Genomic DNA, 25862 nt, shown 5'->3' with positions numbered 1-25862 from the left:
GTAAGCTGTATGTGCTCCCAAGAAATCTGATAGTACTTCTCAGTCTCTGATCTATATGTCATGATATGCTCCATTTTCTTAAACTCCCCTTCCCTATTCACAGTTCATTTTGCATCGTCTCATTTTCTTACTCAACCTAGAACCCTTGGACTCCTCAAGAGTTCTTTGCTTATACCTCTTGCATTTTTCAAAGACAAAACAGGCAATCAAAGATACTTGGTATACATATAAGCATTTCAGCATATTTATGTTTTTTGTTTTTATATATAGTTCTGTAACACATTTATATAGCTTTCACTTAATCTTTCTAGTATTTGCATTTTTTACATTTCAAAGTTAAAAAGAAACTACATAAATATTTGTATTGGTCATGTAATATTCTGGCCAGTGGGTCATCATTTACTTAACCACTTTCCCAATGGTAGATACTTAGCATTCTGCTTTTTCTTGCTGTTTGAAAGAATGCTGATATTTACCTAGAATTTACTAAATTAAAGGTTAAAATATTTTAGGTTTTTGATCACTGTTTTGTTGCCCCACCCCACCCCCCATAATTGGTATATTAAGTTAAAAATATGCAGATTATGACTTTTTGAATGAGGCACAAGCCACCAACTCAGGGTTGGCAAGTAGCGCCCTCAATTTCTGAGGAAAGTGAAAACCCCTGGGGTTATTTTGATTGAAGGCTCAGCTTCAGTACACTCAGACAAAGGAAGTCACAGGATTTTATTAGAGATCCCAGAAACGTGGGGCGGAGGCGGGTGGGGGCAAGCACACACAGTGAGCTGGGGGAATGGAAGAGCAGTTCTCTGCCTCAGGTCACGAGCAGAGGAGAGAGAGCACAGCGTAGTAAACACCTCCTGTAAGGTGGTCGGGGTGACAGTCTCTTAACTTTTTACAGGCTCAGTTCTATATGGTTATTTTAAAAGGTGCTCCAAGAAAAGCAACATGGGAAATTGTGGTGGGAATCCTAACTTGAGTCCCTATCTACATGTCCAGCCACTGGGCATGTGTAGTGTTGTCATACTGTAAAATGCTTAGGCAGCAACTTAAAATAGCTATTTTCTCATCACAGTTGCCAGTTACTTTCCAAAAGAGTTGTACCAATATGTGAATGTGGCTGTTTTATTGTGTCTTCCCCAGCATTGATTTTTATTACTTTAAAAAAATTGCTTATTGATTTAGTAATGAGCATAGTGTCACGTTTTATTTTTATTTGTCAGTTATTATGTGATTGCCATATTCCCCATGTATTTGTCAGTCCCCACGCTTCCTATCTTTTAAACATTTCTGTTTGTGTCCTTCATCCACTTATCCATTGGGAAATCTAAGTATTTTTCTTATCAATTCTATGAGCTTTTGATTAGCAATCTCCTTTATGTTTTTCTGTGAGTATTTTTCATCAGGCTTATTATTTCCAACATAAGAAATTTGGGGTTTTATATAAACTATTGATGACTTCTTTGTGTTTTTTTCTTTTTTTAATTTAAAATAAAAGCCTTCCACTGAGAGATTCATATTCTTTTTTATTCTTCTGTTGGTTTTAAGACTTCCTTTTTTATGTTATCTTTTTTAGTTCAGTATGTAGGTGTATCACATAAAGTGAGTGTTTTATTGGACTCTTTTCAAATTTTCACAGCATTGCTTTTTGAATCTTTACTTTCCCCTTTGATTTTTGACTTTTTCCAGTGTTTGAGAATGTACTACAGCACTGTTCTAAGCATTTTACGTGTGTTAACTCATTTTTTCTCTCACAACACCCTTTGAGAAAATGGAGGCACAAAGAATTCTTAATTGTTGTGTGCTCTAATTTTGCTGTCATTTCTATGTTATGGTTATCTTTTTTATTTTTATGCCACTACCACTCTGTCTTAATTATTATAGCTGACATAGAAAGGCTAAGATCTTTCTATTTCTTCCTTTTTCTGTTCTTTCCTGTTTATTTTTCCAGGTGGACTTGAGTATTTTATTCTAAAAAGAATCTCATTGGAATGTTTATCAGAGTTGGCTTAATCCATAAGTTATCGGGAATTAATCCATCTTTACAACATCAATCAAGGTGTGTCTCCTTTGGTTAACCTTTGTTCCTGGTACATTCCAGGTGCTAAAAAAAATACTTGAGTGAAAGAATAAATGAATGGGAGACTTTTGTTTATCATCTCCATCAAGTCTTGGTTTATACATCTCATTAATTTTAACTTTTCTCCATTTGGTCCTGCACATTTCATGTGATTCTCTTGGCATTATGTATTTTGGTTTGTTGATTGCTGTCATGAATATAGTATCCTTTTCCTATAATTTTCTAATTATTTGTTGCCAGCGTATGAGAAAACCATTAATGTTTGTATATTTATTATTAAAGTTGTTCTTCTGAAGGCATTCCTGAGGGATCCTTTAGATAATAATTATTTCACCTGTTAATAATAAGCATTTTAATTTTTTTTTTATAATTTTATCTGTTGTTTTTGTTCTGGAATTTCCCAAATAATATTTAAAAGGTGGTTGATGATAATGGTCATTGAACAACACATATTTGAGACATTTTATCATTCTGCTCTCGTAAGTGAATGTTCCTCTCTCTTCTGGGTCCCATCTCATTAACATCTGAACTTGAACCCTGGAGGGTGGAGGAGCAGGATTGAAGCAAATATAGCATTTCGTTCTTTTGCTCTTAGAGCTTGGGTGTTGACATACATGGGAATTTCTCAACGCACTATGCTTAGACATAGACATGTAACAGCAACATTACCGCGTGTAGAATGTGGGGAGCCAAGACACTGTGATAAGACTGTATATGAATTATGCCATTTATTCCTTAGGAATAAATACCCTCTGTGAATAAGTTCTGCTAGCCCATTTTATGGGTTATGAAACTGTGACTTAGAACAGTGGTAACTTGTGCAGGGTTATATAGCTGAGAAGTGTCAGAGACAGGATTTAGGGCTAGAAGATTTGACATCAAAGCACATATTCTTCACCATGACTTTATCCCTTATTACATTTGCTTTTGTGTTTGTTCTCTTATATGAGTTCTCTTGACTGGTGAGAAAAAAAGATTACTTGTAAAATAAAGTCAAACCTTCAGTATGGGTGAATGGATATATACCTTATGAGTTTGAGAGATAGATGCTGAGGACTAATGCATTTTGAATGTTCATGGAGCCCAATAATATGGTAGTTCTTGTTGTAATGGCAAGTAATGATCCCTCCTACATTATTAGTGATAAGAATACAATTTCCATGGAAGTATATAATTACTATCTAATTACTGCACTTCTTTCTGAGGACTTAGAGTCTGTGTGGTTGACATGTGTTGTGCTGGTAAATTTACTGTATCTTTTTTTCCTGCATTTTGCAGACATGTCAATAAGATTGGCATAATTTATAGGTGCTACTGATGCTATAATATATAAATTTCACTTTTTGGTCATTCTTTCTCATAGGATTTCTAAGACAACATTGAATTTTTGGCACCCTCAGAGTGAAAGACAATTAACTCTAAGAAACCTACTTTCTGTGGAGTCCAGTGTGTGTGTATTTTTAAAATAAGATGCAAGTGTGTGGTAGACTAGGAAATACCTAAGCAGTTAGCCTCTGCCATTGATGGTGAAGATACTAGATCAGTATTGGGAGGGAGTGGAGACAGCGTGCCCATTTTAAAGTCATTTAGGGGACTGTCTCAAATAACTCCTTTCCTTCATGGTGAAATTCCCTCCTGACAGTAGTGAGCCAAGTAGGTTTGCCAGGGCAGAAAAAATGTCTCAGAGTCGCTGTACTAATAAGTCGGTATAGGAGAGGAATTGCTTTACTAAAGCTTAAAAGTAATTTTTCCATAAGCCTGCCCCTTAAAAGAAAGAAAAAATGAAGAGCGCATAAGATTGTTACTTTTCTGTGTCTCTGAATAGAAATGTTCCCAAACCTAGAAAGAAAACTATCTTAATTTTAAATTTTCTTTCTGTACTCTTTTTCCCAACTCTAAGAATGTTTGAAATAGATTCCTCCTTATGGCACAAGTTAAATCCCTCCTTTGTGGCTCACCGATTTCATTTATTCTGTCAGGCATTTTAATCTAGCCTTGTTTTCAGGGCTTCTTTTTCTGACTCTTGGCTATTACTTATGTTTGTCTCTTAATTCAAACATGGCTTACTTTATATTAGTAGACCGTTCTCAGTTTTCTGCTGTTGAAGCCCCAGTGTGGTTTGACTTGGAGTGTCCAGGTCTGCCTCCTGCCCAGCTCTAGTTCTGTTGGTTTTGTTGGATTAATCACCTGACTGTAGCACCAAATCAGTTCCAGCCTCCTTTGGTTTTTCTCCTTTTCTTTTCCTCTCCCTCCATTAGTATTGCTGATGTTTGTTAGACCTCCATGATTTTATCCTGAAACTAATCTTTATTTTAACTTAGGTAAGTCAGATTCTAACTTCTGATGTACAAAAGATAAATTTTTGTCTCCTGCTCATAGAAGACTTTTAATTGCATAATTATTTTAATGTTCTACTAATGAGTTTGTTAAATATGCACTAAAACTGTTCCTTCTTTATGTCTTTAAGTTTACATTTTTATTGCATTCTTAATACTTTTCTACAGTGCAGAAAAACAAAGACATTAAACTTTCCTTATTAAAATGCAAAGCCTAGTGTCCTCTAGCTTTTTGAAGAGCTTTTGTCCATTATATAATCTGTCAAGTAGCCAAGAGTTCCTCAGAAGCAGGACATCATTTAGATTTAAAACAATTATGGCTTGTGTGTAAAATAATGATGTGACGTTACCATTCACGGGGAGGCAACCACAGTTTTACTTTAGTGGCAGAACACTTGGATACCTCCAGTATTATATTTGCCATAAAGACTTTACCAAAATACCTTAGAGCAAAAAAGTTTGTCATGTCATTTCTGGTAAGGAGATTAAGTTGGTGTGACTAGAAAGCCAAGTGACACAGTTATATGAGCATAGACCTTTTATTTTTTTCCCAGATATTTGACAGTGTAAACATACATAAAATACATATTAAAGTTTAGATGCTTTATATTCTGTGCAGTAAATTGAAGCCTTAAAAAGAAAACACTTCATTTTTTAAAAAAAGAAACTCATTAGTTTTACTTCATTAAGACAGTAAAATAGCAGCAAGTACCAAGACATTGTGCACTCCTTTTATTTAAGACAAGTTACTTCATTTACATCAGAGTCAGAAATGGTAAGACAGGCTTTCTTAAATACTTAATATAGCTTGAGTCATTGGTTAGATAGGGGATATTTTCCCAGCTGTACATCAGGGAGGAGTTCATTCATTAAATTTCGGAAAAGTGCAGACCCTCAGACAGCCAGCATGACCACAGCATTGAGCATTAAGAGAAACGAAGCATTTACTTTCCAAGCACTTGCCACAGAAGGTAAGCGTGTCTTTCCGTCTGTGGTTGTCTCTTCCCTCCGTAAGTTAAGGGTTGTGCTTTGTTGAGGCATTTCAGAGAAATCATTTGGCATGCCACTAGTAATACTTAGGGTCATGGGTGTTGGGGATGATTTTGTTGAGCTAGTGAGGCTTGTGTTTGTAACCATTCCATCTTGGAGATGAATAGTTAGAGTTGCAGCAGCTGCTTCACGTGAATTGATGGTTTCTGTGGATGTATCTTCTGGATAGGGCACAAAAGCCTTGTCAGTGCTAGTCAAGGTGGTGTCTTTGCTTAGAGTGGCACCAAACGTTGTTTCCTTTGTTCGGTATTGTTTGGGTGTTTTGGTCACTTTGGACTGAGTTACCATACTCAGAGAGTTAATGGTGTCCACTGTCTGCATCCCACTTACAGTGAACAAGCTTGAGGTAAATCCAGAAGGTGTGGGGTATATGTTATGTTCCTTCAAAGATGATATTTGGCTAGAACAGGGAGTCCCTATTACATGGGCTTTTGTTTCCATCATCCACTTAAGTAAATAAGTAATGTTTTGTTGGTGGTCACATGACCACCTGTTATTGTAAAGGGTTATCTCTTGTAACTGAAAGAGTTGGTCAAAAGCTTGATCTGGAATGAATGTGAACTTATTGTTGTGCAGGTAAAGATGTGTGAGATTTGTTAGGTTTATTAATGTTCCTGGAAGGATTTGTGTCAAGGAATTGTTAGACAGGTCCACGATATGTAGTTTGGAGGGCATGTTGGTTGGAACTGTCCAGAGTTTGTTACTACTGAGGTTGAGAACCTCGAGACTTCTTAGTGTATTTTTAATGAGGACAACCTTTTCCAGCATATTCTTAGAAACATCCAGGTATTTAAGGTTCCACTGATAAGCAGTATCAGATTTCTCAAGCAGTTTAATGTTGTTGTTAGCAGCAGACATATTCCAGAGGGACCGAGGTAACCGAGCAGGCAAGCTTTCAAGCCTGTTATTTGAAATGTCCAGGGTCCTCAGATTGGTGTACTGGGTTAACTGGTTATGCAGATCAGTAAAGTGGTTATAAGACAGATTCAAATGGATAATGTTCTCTTGCAGTCCGGATGGTAATGTAGTCAAGTTTCTGCCTGAACAGTCCACATGCCTGTGCCTCTCGGTGCATGTACATTGGAGAGGACAAGTGCATAAAATACCAGGTGTGAGAAACAGAAGGATGAACAGGCTGGGAGACATTTTCAATATCTGATATTCCATCAAAGCCTGGAAACAAACAGATACACCCTTCTTTTAATATGCAAATACAATTAGGCATCTGCATGGGTCAGTTAGCATTAGGCAAAATTTTCAATAAACCTCGTTGTTGTTGAGTTCTTTTATAATTGTTCCAGTGATTAAACTAACAAAGCTCCCCTTCATTTATAGTCCAAATGCTTAATCCTTCCACTGGGGCTATGTGGTAGAGACAGACTCTTTCCCTCTACTCTCTCCTGCATTTTCTCCTTTCTTTGTACCATAATCTGTCTTATTTATCTTCCTTGAGACTTGATAAAATTGCATTCTTGGCAAATAAAAATTCCAGAGAATCTTAAGCTGTTACTATTTTTTTATGTTATTCTTCCTTATTCAAAATGGGAAAAAATGGCTGTCGTGTCTGTTTTGGTGTTTTGTTTTTTTTCTTAAGATCTCTGCAGTAATGAAATAGTCAGTGTGTATATATAAGATGGATTTTATTTAGATATTAAGACAGAACTTTGAAATTCACCTTCGTCTTCTCAGGATAAATATATCCTTGCAAAACATTTTAAGGCACTTGAAAAATCTGACTGACCCCATACCTTAAAATCTCACATTTTATAAAGTGATTTCTGTATATTTCAGTGCCGAGTCTAAAGGAAAATAATGTGTATATTTACAAAATGAATGAATATTAGAAAGAAATCCCTCAACTGACACTGCAGCAAATTTCTGGTGCATGCACTTGCTATTGAATATCTATTCAATCCTAACGTTGACTTTCTCTTAAAAAAAGAAAAAAATTCTGAAGTCGATTTTTTTTTACTGATTTAAATAACAGCTTACCATAGTGTCGTCTTCAACATCAGCATCTCATTTTCTCCGGGAAACTTAAGCTTAAAGGTCGCCTTGTTCTGGAAAGTAGGAACCGCTTCTGGCTGTGGGCTGTGCTTGCCTGCTCAGCTGCATTGTGTTGCTGTGAGCTGAAGCTCTGCAACCACCTGATCAGTACCACATAGGAGGACTGCAGAGCTGTCATTGGTGCTGACTCAAATTTATTGCAGGAGGTGCACACGCAACAGAATGAACCCCGAAAAAATCTTTTTTTCTTAATTTATAGCATTGAGTGTACCCATATATCTCAGATTTGCTGTAGGAAGGAAAACCTCGTGGACTTTAGACCTGGCCCTACTCATTTCTGTGCGTTTGTCTGAGCTTTGGCTCCACATTTTAACATTTACCTCGTGGAGAATTCGTGGTTCTTTTTAATGTTCCTACTTTTCATGCTTTTTATACATTGAAAAATGCTGAAAATGAATTTGACCTTCCTTGTGGGTGGTTTTCTAAGATATTAGTTTAACTGTTTTTTAACTCTGCCTTCTCAAGTTGTTTTTTTTTTTCCCTAAAATGGTAAAATTGTCATGTCACTTTTAAAAATAACATCTGATTTTTTATGTTCTCCCCCAGTATGGTGATTATTATATACAGTCAGCTTTTCAAGTTTATCAGCCACTTAACTGTTCATCTTTTGGGGAAGTACGAAAGTATTTAAATGTGATTATTTTATCTTTATCTTTTTGATACAAAGGATTATTTTACCCAGGCTATGCACAAACGAGGCTACGTTTTTTAACAAATGTCTCATTTTTTTAAATTATCAGTTCATGTGGTAATGTAAATGTGTTTTATTTTATGTCTTTTGGATTAAGGATTTTTTTCCTTCATGAAGTTGCTTTGGTGAGTGAATATGAATATTATTTTCTCCAGGGACATCTTTGGTAATATGTGAATGACCGTTTATTTGATTTTATGTCTTGAAAATAATAACATAAATTGTAGATAATTTCTTCAGAGTGTTTTACATTTTATCTTACTGAGAAAACAGTTTGTAGTTCTTAAATTACATGAAATAATATAAAAGGGAAGTTTTTCATTAGGGGCTGTATAAAATGAGATTTATGATAGCTTTAGCTCTACTCTTTAGTGGACCAATTGTGTAAATAATCTGTTAAAAGTTGAATCTAATTTCTAGAAGAGCCAACTTACCTTAGAAAAGAAAACAAGGTAATGACATTTTCTTTGCCAAATTGTTACCGCTCAAAAACCAGGAGGTATGGGGCTTCCCTGGTGGCTCGGTAGTGAAGAATCCCCCTGCCAGTGTAGGAACCACGGGTTCCACAGGTTTGATCCCTAGTTGGGGAAGATCCCCCAGCCCCTGGAGCAGCTGAGCCCGCATGCCACGCATACTGAGCCTGTGATCTAGGGCCTGGGAGCCGCAACTTCTGAAACCCATGCACTAGATCCTGTGTTCCACAAGAGAAGCCACTGCATTGAAAAGCCCAAGCACCTCACCTAGAAAGTTGCCTCTGCTAACCACAACTGAAGAAAAACCCTCACAGCAATGAAGACCTGGGACAGCCAAAAGTAAAATAAATTTTAAAAGTAATTTTAAAAGTAATAAAACCCAGCAGTTATTGGGCTTCCCTTGTGGCTCAGCTGGTAAAGAATCCACCTGCAATGTGGGTGACTTGGGTTCGATCCCTGGGTTGGGAAGATGCCCTGGAGAAGGGAAAGGCTACCCACTCCATTCTTGGGCTTCCTTTGTGGCTCAACTGGTAAAGAATCTGCCTGCAATGCAGGAGATCCCAGTTCGATCCCTGGGTTGGGAAGATCCCCAGGAGAAGGGAAAGGCTACCCACTCCAGTATTCTGGCCTGGAGAATTCCATGTGGTCATAAAGAGTTGGAGGGACTGAGCAACTTTCACTCACTTGCTCACTCATTAGCATATTACATATAAAGAAAATCTCTTTATGTCTATTTACTAAATCCTTCATTTTTCTCTAAATTACATTTGCCATTCTTTTACCCCAAATTTTACCCTAAATAGAATTTACTGTATTAAAAATTGAAGCTTATTTTCTTAGAGAAGAAACTATACTCTAGGAGTCATGTTTTGTATGAGATTAAAAGTACCTACATTTTAAAGTCTGTAGTGTTCAAAATTTATTATTGATTAGGTACTTTATTCCCACTTTACTTTGAGGGTTCAGCCTTGAACTCTTTAAGATTCTTTCTGTGAATTTGAGAAGCCACTCATCAATCTTAGTGTTTAATAATAGTGTTTTAAAAATACTGTGTTCAACATTATTGTGGAAATAAGGAATGAGAGTTTTGACATTTCAGTTTCTTCTGTTTCAGCTTCTGTGTATGTATGTATATATGTTAAACTTCACAGGAAGTGACTGAGGGTCAGTTTGTTGTTGTTTAGTCACTAAGTTGTGTCCGGCTCTGCAACCCCATGGACTATAACCCACCAGGCTCTTCTGACCATGGAGTTTCCCAGGCAAGAATACTGGAGTGGGTTGCCATTTCCTTCTCCAGGGATCTTCCCAGCCCAAGTATCAAACCCACATCTCCTGCATTGGCAGGCAGATTGTTTACCACTGAGTCACCACGGAAGCCCTGGGGTCAGTTTACCAAACACTTAAATCTCTCCTTTTAATTTTAGGAAGTCTCATTATATCCATGTGGAAGTAGAGTTCTCCAGTTCCATTATACTTTTTAGTACATTTTTTTTTTTTTTGAAAGAAAGAACATGGTATTTCAGTAGCTAGAGGATCATATGAATTTGTGTTTAGGCTGTATTGAGATCAGACTTTGCCACATATGATAGAAAATTCCAATATAATAGTAGTAGCAATGTTTCTTAAGTTTGGGGACATATGAAGTTGTTTCTATTATTCAAAGATTATTGTAAAATTCTCAAAAAGAAAAAGAGGGTGGAAGTACTATTTATAGCCATACTACCCTGAATGTGTCTAATCCAGAAGCTGAGCGGGATCAGGCCTGGTTAGTACTTAGATGGGAGAAAAAGGGAAGTACATTTTATTTATTTTTTTATTTATTTTAAAAATATTTACATATTTTGGCTGTAGTAGGACTTCATTGCTGTGTGCATGCTTTCTCTAGTTGTGACCAGTGGGGGCTACTCTCTGTTTGCGGTACAGGCTTCTCATTGCAATGGCTTCTTTTGTTGGAGGGCACATGGGCTTCAGTAGTTGGAGCTCACAGGCCCCAGAGTGTGGGCTTAGTAGTTATGGCACACAGACTTAGTTGGTCTGCTGCATGTGGCATCTTCCCAGACCAGGGATCAAACCGGTGTCCCTTGCATTGCAAGGCGGATTCTTAACCACTGAACTACTAGGGAAGTCCAGGAAGTACATTTTAATGCACTTGAATTGAAACCATCTGTCCTTATGATTTTAGAAATTCTCATGAAATGAAATAATAGTATATTACTCCAGAAAATAATTTTTGGTAGGCTGAAGTGTTTGTTACAAATTATTTTAGATGTTTTTCAGACACATTACATTTTATAAAAGTCTGTCAAGAACTACAGTTGTTTATGCAACTATTATATTCTAGACTAAGCAGTAAATTAATTTACTTATTCTTTTGTGAAACATGCTGTTCTAGGATATGTTACCCCAACATTGTGAAAAGTATAACAAATTACCTGCCAAGGAACAACCCGCCCATGTTAATCAACAGTGTGGCAGCCCAATCTGTTTATCTTTGTTACTTAAGTTGATAGCGTTTATTGTGCTTATTTGAGAGTGAAAGTATTATATTCTCTATTTTTAGTAATACAGACTGAATTTACTGCTGAAAACAGCTAAGAGTACTGAATAAAGTATTATAAAAGTATGGAAGGACTGACAAGATAGTAATTATCAAGTCAAAATTCAGAAAGGACCTTTCTCTTACCTCACCACCCTTTTCCCCCCATGCCACTGGCTTGTTGCCAAAACTGTCAACTTATTCCGTAGGATGTCCCTCATCTGGATTTATCTGTTTGCTTCTTTATGAAGATTTAATTTGTTCCTCTATCCTCATATTTCCAATGGTTTCTAACAGCATTACATAGCTGCTTATTTATATCATCCTATAGTAGTTTCAAAATAATATCAAGTATTGCTACAGACAATTAGTTTACAGACTACTGAATAAAGTTTAAGATTTGTTGCAGCCTTCTTTGTTTTCAAATGTATTTCAATAAGGATGTATAGTCAATTCTGTGTCCTAATGCAACTTGAAAGAAATAGTTGTCTTCTGTATATTTTTATATCACCAGCTTTACGTAAAGTTCATTTGTTTCAGTTGCTTAGCAGTTTTTAGGGACTGTGTAGGTCAAAACAAGGTACTTTCAGGAAAATTTTGCTTCTCTTTCCCCTCCACCCTGTTCCTTTCCTCTTCCTATCAGTGACTGTTTTTATTATTTATAGCTTTTGATTGTATCTTAACAGTATTTTTTTTTAAACCCAACAAAAATATGTTTGTATGTATCATATGTTCTTACCCCCTCCTTATATAAAAAGTTACTACATATCTTGTTTCTTTTTCCTTAATAATATAGCTCGAAGATCACCCCAAGTCTGTGTATAGAGGTCTTTCACATTCACTTCATGATTCATAGTGCTGCATTTGGGAGTGTACCATGGTTTATTTAACCAGTGCCCAGATGGGCATCTGGATTGTTTCTAGACGTTTGCTGTTACAAATAATGCCACAGTGAATACCCTTGCACCTAAGTAATTTTATATTTTGTCCAACAATTCTTTGAAAAAAAATTCCTATAAGTAGGATTGCTGAGTGAAAGGAAAAGTGCATTTGAAAATTTCCTGGGTATTAACCAGATTTCTGTGTAGATGGTACCACTTTGCAGTCTTACCAGCAGTGTGTCTGTGTGTCTGGTTCTGGAGACCTAGAGACTCTGTTGCTGAACTTTTGTATTTTTTCTTACTATAAGAAAAGTTGCATATCTTTGTATTTGTTTTCAAGGATCATTTAAAATTTTTCTTCTGTAACTGTCTTTTATATGTTTTGCATATTTTTTCTAGTGTGTTGTGGGTATCCCTCCCCCGCCACATCTGTGTTTAGGTTTTTTTAAATTTAGGGTCATTAACCCTTTGTCTTAATTTAACTTGCACATTTTCCCCCAGTTTGCCCTTTGTCTTTTGACAAAGGGATTTTTTTTTATGGTGTTTGTTTTATTTTACATCTAAAAGTTTTATGTAATGGAGTTCCTTTTTTTAAAAGTAGTACTTTTGGATTTCGAGTCTCAATTAGAAAGATTTGTCCTACTTTCAGATTATAAGGGAATTCACTCATTTTTATTCTATTATTTGTGTAATTTCATGTTTTATATTTAGATTTCAGATCTGTTTGGTGTTTATTCTAATGTAATATGAAGTATAGATCCAGTTTCATCATTTTCCAAACATCTATCCAGTTGTCCCAATGATTTGAGATTTAAGGCTGTTTCTGGACTTTCCATTCTATTCCTTTGACCTGTTTGTCTAATCATGTTGTAGTATTACAGTGTTTTACTTAGAGGTGACCATATATTTTTGCTACTTCTACTTTTTGTTCAGAACTGGTTGATAACAATTAGTCATTCTCATCTAATTCATCGTGTTGCCCACTACCAACACCAAATGGAATACACATGTTACACATCTGTGTTGCAGTGCATGAATTAGATGCTTTTTGGTCCTATGTTAGTGAAAAGAATTCTGAACCAGGAGTCAGGAAACAAACTCCGCTTTCAGTACCACTTGTAAGCAAGTCACCTACTCTCTCTGAGCCCATTTTCTCAGCATTTGACAAATAAAGGGATTTGAATTTACATGGTCTTGGGAGTTGTCCTGAATCTCATTAATTGGTAAGAGCACTACTGATGTGTAGTACGTAGTTTCAATTTTTATTCCCCTCTGCCTTATCCTTTTGCCATAGTCATGAAATAAACTTTCTCTTCTGGATCCTGCTTCTTTAATTTTTTCGGTATGTTTTTCTTTGTTCCAGCATTTTCTTTTCTCCTGTGTTTCTTTTATTAGCTTGCATTTCTTTCTGCTGATTAGGCAAGGATTGCCACCATTTGGCTGCTCAGCTTCCACTGACCTCAGTAGGGAAAAATTGCATGCAGTAAATGGGAATTACTTTCCCCCTGGCAGAGAATTTCTTAAAAAACAAAAAGCAGCTGCTGACAGTAGTCTGTTCTTCTGTTATACAAAGAACAGAACAAGGAAAGCTTCCTCTTTGGTGTTTGAAGAAACCAGACAAGCCTATGACCAGGTCATCAGCTCTCGATTTATCTGTGAGGGTTGGTATTTCCCAGTACACTTCCTTCAAGAGGTCAGGAAGAAAGTGACAAAAAAAGAAGAGCAGAATTGTGGAAAGAGCTCATTAGGTAACAGTCTTACATATAAAGCAAGAAAGGTTATGATGGTTTAAGGAATGTCAAACTCTTTACCAACTATAAAAACTTTATACCTTACTTACCCGAACTAAAATACTTAAAATTCAAAAGAATAATTGGAAATTCTTAAACTCCTAATTGTTGCTGAATAAGTTAACCTTAAAAATGGTAAGTTTGAAAAGCACATGAAAGAAACTTTTTAGTGTGGAAGGCAGAGGAAAACCAACATAATATTGGCAATATCATGCTTATTCAAAGAAAAATAAGCTCAAGGTAATGTTTCTGCAGATAAAAAGGTTTTACAAGTAAAGAAACATTCAATGTCCGAAAGTCTGCTAGTTTTTTATTAAGATGAAGCTTTGTGAGTTTCTTGAACACCAGTGCTACTAGTAAATGCATTATTCTGGAAAATTCCAGAACTATAAGCAGTTCATAAAGGGTAAGTTACCACTAAAGCCACCATCTTTCATTCTAAGTGAGTGTTTCCCTCAGGAGCTCAGGTAGGGATAAGGAGGAAGAATTTGCACTTTTCGGCAGAGAAGTACTTTTGCAGGCATGGGCTGGCATCTCCATATGAGTAAGCCAGTGAAGCTATACCTTGACTTTAACAAAGATTGGGCCTACCCCCTACTCTGATAACTCATTATCACTTGTCAGGTAGTGAATAAAAGATGAAATGCCGTGTGAGAAAGGTGGTTTAAGAGTTTTTTGGAATGAAGCCATAGAGGTTTTTGTTTTTGTTTTTAATAAGATTTCAGTTTGTTTGGGTGCTTGAGGCATATACAAAATCAACTGGGAATTCCCTGGTGTTTCAGTGGTTAGGGCTTCATGCTTTTATTGCCAGAGGCCTGGGTTCAGTCCCTGGTTGGGGAGCTAAGATCCTGCAAGCTATGTAGCCTGGCCAAAAAAAAAAAAAAGAAGAAACTTTTTAAAGAGGCTAGTTTTAAATTTTTGTGCTCCCCCAACAAGATAGGAAAATGTCTACATCTACATTTTATGGGCCTGCTTGTATTTTTTTCAGGGTAAGTATTCCCAGCTCAACTCCCCAGTATGATGTTTTAATATGTTTGTCTTTCAGTTTCCAATGAGAGCTAAAAGGAAATTTATTCTCAAACACATGGATTTTAATCTCTCATCCCCACAACCTTGGAATATTTATTTAATATCTGAGGTATTAATTTAAAGCTTAAAGTTTTGTTTAAAACTTGGTGTATGCATTTAAATTCTCAGACACACTCCTCCTCAAATTTTGAAATGGAAAAATAAAGTTTAACTAAGGTAACTTTATAGATAGCTTTTCAGGAAAAACATATCTATTGGGTAATAATAAGTATATGTATGTTAACTTGTTTCCAAAATGATTAAGTTATTGATACACATACCATCCACATTTGTAAAATATAGCATACATTAAAGTTAGGTCCTATAGGCATAAATAAGTTCCACTTACATACATAGGTTTTGAGCAGATTTCAGGTAGTTCCTGAATAAAAATCAAAATTGGCTACCAATTGCCATTTAATATATCTTAATCACACAAAGAAAAACAAAATATTTGAGTCCCTTGAGAAGAATAGAAAATCAGTTTTAAAGCAAGTAGAAATATTTATTACAGTTCTGCAGGTGGGGGTGGCAGAGCTTCATTGAGATCTTGATCAAAGTCAGGAGGAATAGGAAATTCCTGAAATTGGATCTCATTGTTGGAATCTTCCTGGTTTTTCATAAGATCTCCTGGTGGCAGGGTCAAGTTAAATGAGTCAGGGGGAGGTGGAAATGACTGTTTGGACTCAGAATTATGATGTTCAGAGATTTGATTGAGACAGTCTAGAGATGGTGGGAGATTGGTGGAATCATTTGGAAGAGGAGCTTCAGTTATCATTGTGGATTTGTCTGATTTGTTCCCCTCCTGTCCTTCGGTATCAAGAAGGGAAGCAGGTGGTGGAGGCAGATCTGCGTCATCTGAAGAGGAAACAGCCGTGCCGATTGTTGATCCATCACCACTGTCTTCTGATGTACCATTCGCCTGATCTTTTATTTTCTCTGTTTTGGGATTGTTAGAAACTTCAGTGTTTGCATTTGATTCAAACAACTTAATTTCTAAGTCATCTGCTAAAAGTGCGCTTTTGCTTGGTTTCCAAACCATAAGTGAAATAATTGATGAACGTTTTGGGAATGCTTCATTTTCTCTAATGTTATCCAATGTGTCAGGGGTTTCGCCATCAGCAAACGGAGACCTACCTGCCCAATTTTGATCATTTAACACTGGTTTTCGCAAACATTTCCATAATACAATCATGAGTATAACTACCAACATAGTAGTCAGGATTGCTCCAATTAATATGGCTGCTATTGAATTATCATAATTGGCTTCCTTTGGGATATTTGTTGTACTGTCAAATTCGAAGTTGAATCCTGGTGTCTTCCTAGGTGAACTTTTGACAGTTGGTGTTGGTTGTATGGATATATTATGAACAGTCGGGGGTATTGATTTCCTGAAAGAGTTGTGGGTAGATGATGGTTGTTGAGTGGGAGTGTAAACTGATAGTGGTGATTGTCTGGTAGAAGAATAGGCAGATGGTGGTAGCTGTCTGGCAGAGGTAAACACAGGCAGTGCTGTTCCTTGGGAGGAGGTGTTGGCTCTTTGTATTGTTTTTCTGGTGACATTATAGACAAGTGGTTGTCCAGCAGAAGTATGTGCTGCTGATTTCCCAGAAGAAGCATAGGCAACTGGTGTTGGTTGTCCAGTAGCAGCTTTGGCAGTTGTTATTGGTTGTCCAGAAGATAGGTTGTTGAATTGTGTTGGTTGACTTGAAGGATTCTCTGTCGTGCCCTGAGAATTCGCCGAAATATCTGGCGTTGATGGTCTAAATGAAGTAGACTGTGGTTGCTTCTCTGTTGTAGTTGCTTCTGTCTCTGAGAAAAAAGTGTCATTCAGGTGTCCACAAAACAAAATTAAGATGAAATACTTGAGATCCATTTCAGGATGTTTCCTTTTTACCAGTAGTTTTTTAATAAAAGAAAGAAAGATAATTAGGTATCATTTAGTATCTGGCATAAAGTTAGGTAGGTACTTGATAAGTATTTATCATTCCTAATTTAGACTCGATACACTCCAAGCTAACATGAACAACTCTTAACTATACTATAACATCATATAACATTTGGACCCCAAAGGCAGTGATCTCTCTTAATTCTTTCATAAGATTTGTACTTTGTCCTGGTGCCCCTAGGTTTATTACATTACAGTCCTTCATTTCATAGTCATACATCTCAAATGCATAGACTCTGTATGCTGGTACTGTGTGCACACTACTTTTTCCTCTGTTTACTACTAGAAATACATTGATCCTGCTGCCTCGAAGGGCGCCAGTAACCATCTATTACTTAACCCAGTGGTTCGTTTTCTTTTTTTTCTCTCTTGATCACATTTGACACTGTTGATTATTCCTTCACTGCTATTCGCATAGCTCTTTGGAGTAATTTTCCTTTCATATTCATCTCACTAGCTCCTGTTTTTCTTTTGCATCCTAAATATGGTACTTGATATGTATTCTGTCTTCTCTTCTCTGCTTTTCTTAATCCTGAATCTATCAGATTTCAGTTCTCACCTTTAACCTCTAGCTCCCAAACCTGTATGTATATCTAGCCTAAATTTCCTTAATTCTCATTCCATTTGTATGACTTCTTGGTGGACATTGCCATGTATATATCTCACTATCAGCAACTTCAGCGTATTTAAGTCAGAATTCATCTTCATCTTATAAGTGACCCTTCTCCTGACTTCTTTCTGCTAATGGTATTACCTTTATGAGTTTCTCATGCCCACAACCTATTAAGTAACCTTTGCAGCTATATCAGTGTTCAGGACAGTGTCTTTACATTAGAATCTCATATTTCTAAAGGATTCAATTCAGCTCATTCTTGACAATCCTAAAATGCTCTTCGAGTCTGGTTGAGGGAAGTAGTCTTGCTGCTACTTTCATTTATTTATTGATAAGCACCATGTTTTTGTCAGGCTCTGTTCTGGTTTAGGGGATACCAAAATTTTTAAAAATTCTTATAGTAGTAGAAACAGTAAATAAATATAATTTCATAAGTTTTCTCAGAAAGGTATGCAGGAGGTGCACAGAGGAACTAAGCTAGCCTGGGATAGCTTCAGGGAAGGTTTCTCAGAGAAGTAAAACTTGAACTGAATCTTGAAAGGTCTGTAAGAACTAAGTAAATAAAATATTCCAGCCAGGGGAACAACATGCAGGCATAGGAAGGCATGTATTTAAGTTTGTGGGGTAGGGTTACCTGTGGGATGTGGCAGATGCTAAAACTTAAAGAGTTTTTTCAAGTTTCATTTCTATTTCTGTGGCCTAACAATCTAACCATTACTAGTCACTTAATCTCTCCTGGTCTCAAGTGTCTTATCTCTAAAGTAAGGCTAATTTTCAGCTCTGTATGTAATATACTTGTTTCATACATCTTTAAACACAATGGTAACTATTTGGTTATTTCTTAATATTAGGGAAAGGAAAATCTCTGGGTTTTAAATCCTGGTCAATATGATTTGAAACTATAGTTTTTCTGTGGTTTTTTAAGCCAGTCTGAGACAGGTTTGATGGTCTATAGTCTATACAAGCCTTGATGGCAAGGTACAATAACAGATGAAGAACTCCCTCAAGTTTGCAAACAAGTAGACTTTTAGCATATTTGAGTGGTTTTTATTGCTTATTCCTCTACCACTTGGTACACAGTGATGGTAAATTACCGTATTTTAGTAGAGGAGAAGGAATGTGATTTTTTTCCCTAGGTAGTCTCCTGCTTTTTGTTTTCTCTGTAATACTTAAAGCTTTAATTTTAAAATATTTCTCCTTTAAATTCCCCTGCACACTGCTGATGAATTAATCTTCTGACAACTAAGTCTGATCAAGTCATTGCCCCCTTGCTTACTGTTCAGTCATTTCTGACTCTGACCCCTTGGGCTGGAGCACTCCAGGCTTCCCTGTCCTTCACCATCTCCCTTGCTGACTGTTGTTCAGTTATTTCTGACTCTCTGACCCCATGGACTGCAGCACTCCAGGCTTCCCTGTCCTTCACCATCTCCCTTGCTTACTGTTCAGTCATTTCTGACTCTCTGACCCCATGGGCTGGAGCACTCCAGGCTTCCCTGTCCTTCACCATCTCCCTTGCTTACTGTTCAGTCATTTCTGACTCTCTGACCCCATGGACTGCAGCACTCCAGGCTTCCCTGTCCTTCACCATCTCCCTTGCTTACTGTTCAGTCATTTCTGACTCTCTGACCCCATGGACTGCAGCACTCCAGGCTTCCCTGTCCTTCACCATCTCCCTTGCTGACTGTTGTTCAGTTATTTCTGACTCTCTGACCCCATGGACTGCAGCTCTCCAGGCTTCCCTGTCCTTCACCATCTCCCTTGCTTACTGTTCAGTTATTTCTGACTCTCTGACCCCATGGACTGCAGCTCTCCAGGCTTCCCTGTCCTTCACCATCTCCCTTGCTGACTGTTGTTCAGTCATTTCTGACTCTCTGACCCCATGGACTGCAGCTCTCCAGGCTTCCCTGTCCTTCACCATCTCCCTTGCTTACTGTTCAGTCATTTCTGACTCTCTGACCCCATGGGCTGGAGCACTCTAGGCTTCCCTGTCCTTCACCATCTCCCTTGCTTACTGTTCAGTCATTTCTGACTCTCTGACCCCATGGACTGCAGCTCTCCAGGCTTCCCTGTCCTTCACCATCTCCCTTGCTTGAGGGTTCCCCACTGGAATCAAGGTAAAAATCTAAACTGAGTTTTCTGTTTTGGGCCTGAGTTTACCAGTCCAGACTCATATCTCATGACTGAAACTTCTCATTTAGCCTCTTCCTCATCTTGCATACTTCCTAAACACATACTTTTTCTCCCCTTAACAGACACTTTTAATAATGCTGCTCTTCACCCTCTGAGAGTGCGTTCTTTTTTCTAAACCTAGTCTCTTCCCTGTTCTGGTTGCCTAACTGTGAATCTGTCATCATCTGTCAGACCTCAGCTGAAACTCTCTTCTTAGACCAAATTCTCTGTGACTGAGCACAGCCCAGAGAGCTCAGCCGTTCCTTGAATTTCCCCTCGTTCTTGTTCTCTTTATAGTTCTTTGGATAATTCTTCATGTATGTACCTCACTCACACTTCTTCTCTCTAATAATTGTGTTTATTTTTTATTTCTTATCTTTTCACATTTTCTTTTTGTTATTCCCATCACCTCAAATAAGATTATAAAGGACTTTGAAGAAGGCAGAAAGTAGCAAAGAAAAATCCTTATCTAGAACATCCTGAGTGCTATACCATCTCAGGTGTTCTACATACTTCATTTCATTTAACTTTTACATAATTTTGTGAGAAAGATGGAGGAATCTTTGATTTACAGATAAAGAGACAAATTTAAATTTGTTAAGCAATTTGCCAAATGTTATGTCACTGTTAGTGACAGATATAGGGAATTTATACTCACAGACCATCTGATTTCAAAGCATATGCTGTTTCTGCTACTCCAAATTGTCTCATGTTTTTATATGTTGATTTCTTTATAGCAGAATGCTGAAGGTGTTAGCAGCTCAGTAAACAGTTAACCTATATTGGGCTTCTTGGTTCTTTTCCATTTCAGGTTTTTGCTATTTATTAATACTTCTTCCAGAATGTAATTGTTGCTGTTCAGTTGCTAAGTCATGTCCGACTCTTTGCAACCCCATGGACTGTGTGGCACGCAAGGCTCCTCTGTCCTCCTCTATCTTCCAGAGTTTACTCAAAATGTTCATTGAGTCAGTAATGTTATTTAACTATCTCATTCAGATGGTTAGAATGTAAGCAGAGAGGTAAAATCTGAGTTATTAAATTATGCCTTCTCTTCATTTTGTAAAGGGTTTAATAGGGAAAATTTTGAGACTTTTGGCATAAATATGGAAATTTAAATCATCTCTACATGGTTATCATCCATGCACTTCCTACCTACTGTTCTTACAGATTACCCCTTTCTCCAAAGAAGGCCTTATTAGAAAGTGTTATTCTTTAGAGATTCACTTTAGTTTTCTAAAAAATGCCATCCAGAGCAACAGAAAACATAGGCCATGAATTATCTTCAGCCAAGAACGTGTCTTGTGACTTTTCTTAAAATTTGTAAAAAACCTTTACAGTTACTTTTTTCAGTTAGCTACAAAAGGCATTGGTGAAGGAAAGAACCCAGATAGGAACATAATTATAAGCCCAGTTGAGTTTGTGTGGTCAATTTTGATAGGACATAGCCTCTTGTTAATAGGAGTGTCATAGGACCATTAAGTGTGTGAGATTTTCCACTTGTCATTAAAGGGTTACAGCAGTATTAAAGCCAAGTTCTGTCTTTTACCTGTCCTACCTACCCTTTTCTCCAGCTCCTCAGTTAGCTGTTCCCTCCTAGGGTCTGCTACATCAGAATGCTCAAGTCTGTCTTAGAATTCTGCTACAGCAGTTCAGAATAGTCCAGAGAAAAGGAGTAGGACTTAAGAGTAAATGAGGGGGAGAGGTATAGTAGTGAAGAAACTGACTTTTTTTTTTCTAGTTCAGTGACAGTGAGGCCAGTGTTATTACCAGTGCAGAAAGTTACTTAACATATGTGTTTTATATATATATATATATATGTATGTATGTATGTATGTATGTATGTATACACACATAAGCCATGTGTACCTGAAATACCAACATTATTTCTGCAGGAGAAGAAGGTAGAAAGAAAGACCCATAGAGGGGGCAAGGGAGTAAAAAGGAGGAGAAAATGTTGGATACGGTGAAATGAAAAAGGAATGCAAAGAAATACAAAATAACACAAAAGAGAAAAATAAAGCCAAACTTAGGATAAACAGCAAATACATGGAATGGGGAGGGAACTTGATTAGAGAAGATATTGAAAGAAAGAAAAGTTAATGAAAGGCTGAAGAACAAATAGTGATTATGTATTTAGCAAGAAGTTAGGGTAGAAGGTTAAAGCGAACAAAATTAGAAGTTGGGGGAGAAGACCAGAGTAGATGAAAGAAGGAACCACAGAATGCTGCTTTCTGTCCTTGCGGATGTAGGAATCAGCAGAGGAACAGTGTTCCCAAAATGGAGGACAGGCCTTAGATCACCCATATTCTCAAACTCTCTTACCTTTCATTTCAGGACTCCTATCTGCTCTGAGCATCCTTAAGATTCCCTACTCCCCTCTGCCCACCCACCCCCACCCACACACCCGGCCTTTTTTTGGCACTCAGAAGCTACTTGTTAATTACTCTAAATAACCTGTGAGCAATCTATATTGCTCACAATCTATATTTCATCTAGAATTTCCTTAGTCTGCTGCTCGAGCAAACCCTGAATTTGTCTACCTTTATATGGCAGTATTTTGCTCATTATTTTAGGTTGGGACTCTTGAGGTTTAACTCAGATTTTGGTTCTTTGTTTTTCCTGAATATTGAAAAAATTTTAGGAAGAAGAAAAACATCAGCTGTTTTAACTAAGCATTTGAGAGGCAGTTATAGTGAAGTAGGAGTCCCCTTAATGCATAAGTACATAAAGAGTTTAGCAAGTAAAACTGATGCAAAGTTGGATATGATAAGAGAGATGTCATTGTCTTTTAAAGAGGAATCAAGGAGATTTGGCGGGCATATCCTAGATAAGGCAAATATAGGTAGCAGTATCAAAAAATAACATCTGAGTTTCAGTTACTTTGTTATAATACAGATAGACTAGATTAAAATTTAATGGTATTGTATCTCCCGCTGGTAAGTTTATGCAACCAGAAAAGGAAGAAGACAGCAAATCCGTATCTTGACGAAAAGCAGCAAGGGGAAATTAACTTTGAACTATGATAGGAATTATTGGATGACTATCTTTTATCAAAAATAGCTACCATTTACTAAGTACATGCCAGATGTTTGGCACCATCCTGTTTTAATGAGGAAGGTGAAGTTACCGTCACTTTATAGATAAAACTGAGACACAGAGAAGCTGGATAATTTGCCAAAGTGTCACAGCTCTAAGTAGTGGCACTGATACAGAAATCAGTCAGTCCCGTATAAGATCTCTTTCCTTCCAGTACATTCCTAGTAAAATTCTGAAATAGGAGTGCTTTAAGAGGAAAAGAGATGTGAATTCTCTGGGAATAGATAATGTCAGTACCTTTTGGAGTTAGCTTTTAAAAAGGTTGGACAAGAACTGCCAGAAAACAATTTTAGTCCTGTGACTAGGAAAACACTTAGGGGAGTTTTGATTAGTTAGCCTGTAAACTGGCATAATTGGGATGACTTTTAAAGATTGGACATTGACAGGCATCAGATTTTCATTTAAAAAATTCAGACTTACTCAGAATTCATAATTTCCCTCTGAGTGATTATATATATAGGGATTAGTTTGAAAACACAGGCACTATTAAACCCTACATTTGAAACAGATTCTTTAAAAATATATAGACAAGTATCCAAAAAAAGATTAAAATCTTTCTGTATTAATTTCTGTAATAGTTACTTAGAAGAAATCCAGAGTGAACTTCTATAAGAGAAAGTCATAAGTACTTTATGAAATGTTGAAGTGGGATATTACCCACTATGAATTTACCATTCTATGATATTACGAATCTATGTAAATAAACTCTTGGCAATTTTTATTTTGGAGGATATTCACTTTGTAATTGCCCAAGTTACTCAAAGAAAACATCTTTTCTCCATGTTAGCAACTTTCTATTCTATGAGTTTCATTTTCCATATCTATTTTATACTGGTTACTAAAGACTCAGATATGTGACATAAATATGTAGTGATGAGTATATATCCACACATTTTACCATAGCAGTTTTTTTCTTAGCTTTAAAAATTAGTGATAATATTTTCATGTCATCATTAATACTAAAATTCTATTTGTGTAAAAAAGCATATTTAATAATGATCATTGAGTGTCATCTAATCACTTTTGCTTATTTTTAAATTAAGTGAAGGTGACCATTCTTACTATGAAAACTGAAGGGGATTAAAAAATAAAAATAAACCTATGGATTATGTTATGTATAGGAAATTTTCATATAAAGAAAATCAAAGTTTTTTAACAATTGGTATTTTGGGGTTGTAGATTCAGCCATAGCTCATAAATTCTAGCTTTATTTCCAACCCTTAGCTTTATCTGCCATGGCTGTAGTTTTATTTCTTTAAATTACAGAACTGAGGTCAACAAACATAGTGATTGAATAAACTTTAAAGGGTTTATATTATATAAACCTAGGTGAAAATTTTTCTCTAAGGCAAGTTCAACACTGAATTTTTTAAATTCCGTGCAACAAAACCACAATACCTGTTACAGATATCTTTAGACTATCAGACTTTAAAACAATAATAACATTTTAGTTTTAAAATTTGGAGACGGAAATGGCAGCCCACTCCAGTATTCTTGCCTGGAAAATCCCATGGACAGAGGAGCCTGACTGGCTAGAGTCCATGGGGTCACAAAGAGTCGGACAAAAGTAAATTTTGTATAAAACAAAGATCAAACCAGATTGCCTGTGTGAAATTGTCTTACCTTGGCTGTTAACTTCTTTTGCAGAAGGCTAAATTCTTGTTCTAACTGGACATTTTGGTGCTTTGGCTAAGAAAGCAAAAAGTGGTTCAGTTCAGATTAAAAATGATCCTCTAGCACACTGAAATAGTTTCTGTAGAGAAAGAGGAAGTTTATCAATAGTTCTTTCCGGAAGTGCAATAAGCCACAAAATGACTAAGAAAGAGGTAAAGTACTACTTTAACAGAACTTAATTTGAAACACAATTTGGAGCTACATGATTTGAGTGCTTTTAATTAACATTTATAAGTAAACATTTGAGACTCTCTAGTAATGTGATTCAGTCAGTTCAGTCGCTCAGTCGTGTCTGACTCTCTGCGACCCCATGGACTGCAGCACACAGTAATGGGATTATATAGTTTAAATACTTAAAATAGAACCTTGGAGAGAAAGTTATATAAGGAAAAACTGCCGGTCAGGTTACTACCCATAGTGAGATCTCTTTTCATAACAAATGAGTGATGTATCCTGTTTACTTGTGTGACCATAGGCACGTCGTTGTGCTTCGGAATCACCGTTTACTCCTCTGGAGGAATATTTCTGTTACTAGGTTTTGAAAGGATTCAATAAGATAAAATATATAAATGCCTTACACACAGTCAGTAGCCAGTAAATGTTATTTCCTTTTACATAATTTAGGCTAAACCCAAGTAAAAGTATGATTAATTTTTTACCAAATAGCTTCCTAAATGATTTTTAAGTTCAAGTCCACAACTCTTTAGTTACCCACAAAGTAGGTAGTTGTCAGTGCAAAGTAAAAATAAATTGGGAATCATCTTTTAAATAAGTTAACTAATAAGTATGCTGAGAAGAGTATGAGTCAGTATGAAAACACATTTCTTTGAGCATGTCACCTTCTAGACTCTCTCATCTGAAAAATGGAGATCATAATTCTTAATTTATAAATGTATTATGGGATTAAATAAATGTAAAGTGCCTAGCATCATACCTATTATAGTAGATGTAGTAAGCATTAAACCATGCACTGCTTTCCCCTGGTCACTGCTGAGGAACACAGATAATTAAGACTTAGTTCTTAATTTCAAGGCACTTTTAATTGCTAGAAAAAGAAGATTTTAAAAAAAAATATGCTATAAACTTACTTTATAGAATATAATTTGCTGCATGTATTGAATTGGCCAAAAAGTTTGGGTTTTTCTGTAAGATGTTATGGAAAAACCCAAATGAACTTTTTGGTCAACCCAATATAATATAAAAAGTATGCTACAGAATTTTTAATTATGCTATAAACTTTTGTTTCACTATTTTTAAATCCCTAAGTTAATAAGCATGTGGACCATAGCACCCAATGGTAGAAAAGTATCCTTGTTCAAAAGTAACTTTTGAGCTCAAAACATATCTTAACCTGTCATCTTTAAACAGTGGTTGAGTTTGGAAAGGAACC

At 36.5% G+C, this 25862-nt stretch overlaps 3 protein-coding genes across 11 annotated transcripts in view; 1 reads left to right on the top strand and 2 right to left on the bottom strand.

Annotated features, from left to right (window-relative positions):
* Positions 1 to 25862, top strand: part of NF1 (neurofibromin 1) — a 233396-nt gene that overhangs the window by 155969 nt on the left and 51565 nt on the right. The gene's annotated exons all lie outside the window — the stretch shown is intronic.
* OMG (oligodendrocyte myelin glycoprotein) lies at positions 4937 to 7897 on the bottom strand. The gene is made up of 2 exons (XM_020885388.2): positions 7459 to 7897; positions 4937 to 6639 (listed from the first exon to the last, which is right to left on the bottom strand). The coding sequence occupies exons 1-2, from the start codon at positions 7459 to 7461 to the stop codon at positions 5311 to 5313; spliced, it is 1332 nt and encodes a 443-aa protein (XP_020741047.1). The 5' UTR covers positions 7462 to 7897; the 3' UTR covers positions 4937 to 5310.
* EVI2B (ecotropic viral integration site 2B) lies at positions 14195 to 24561 on the bottom strand. Its single transcript, XM_020885387.2, has 2 exons — positions 24422 to 24561; positions 14195 to 16861 (listed from the first exon to the last, which is right to left on the bottom strand). Exon 2 carries the CDS (start codon positions 16846 to 16848, stop codon positions 15481 to 15483), a length of 1368 nt encoding a protein of 455 aa, XP_020741046.2. The 5' UTR covers positions 16849 to 16861; positions 24422 to 24561; the 3' UTR covers positions 14195 to 15480.

Source organism: Odocoileus virginianus, chromosome 17 (genome assembly GCF_023699985.2).
Source record: "Odocoileus virginianus isolate 20LAN1187 ecotype Illinois chromosome 17, Ovbor_1.2, whole genome shotgun sequence".
NCBI classification, from domain to species: domain Eukaryota; kingdom Metazoa; phylum Chordata; class Mammalia; order Artiodactyla; family Cervidae; genus Odocoileus; species Odocoileus virginianus.
This window is presented reverse-complemented; position numbering and strand designations above follow the sequence as displayed.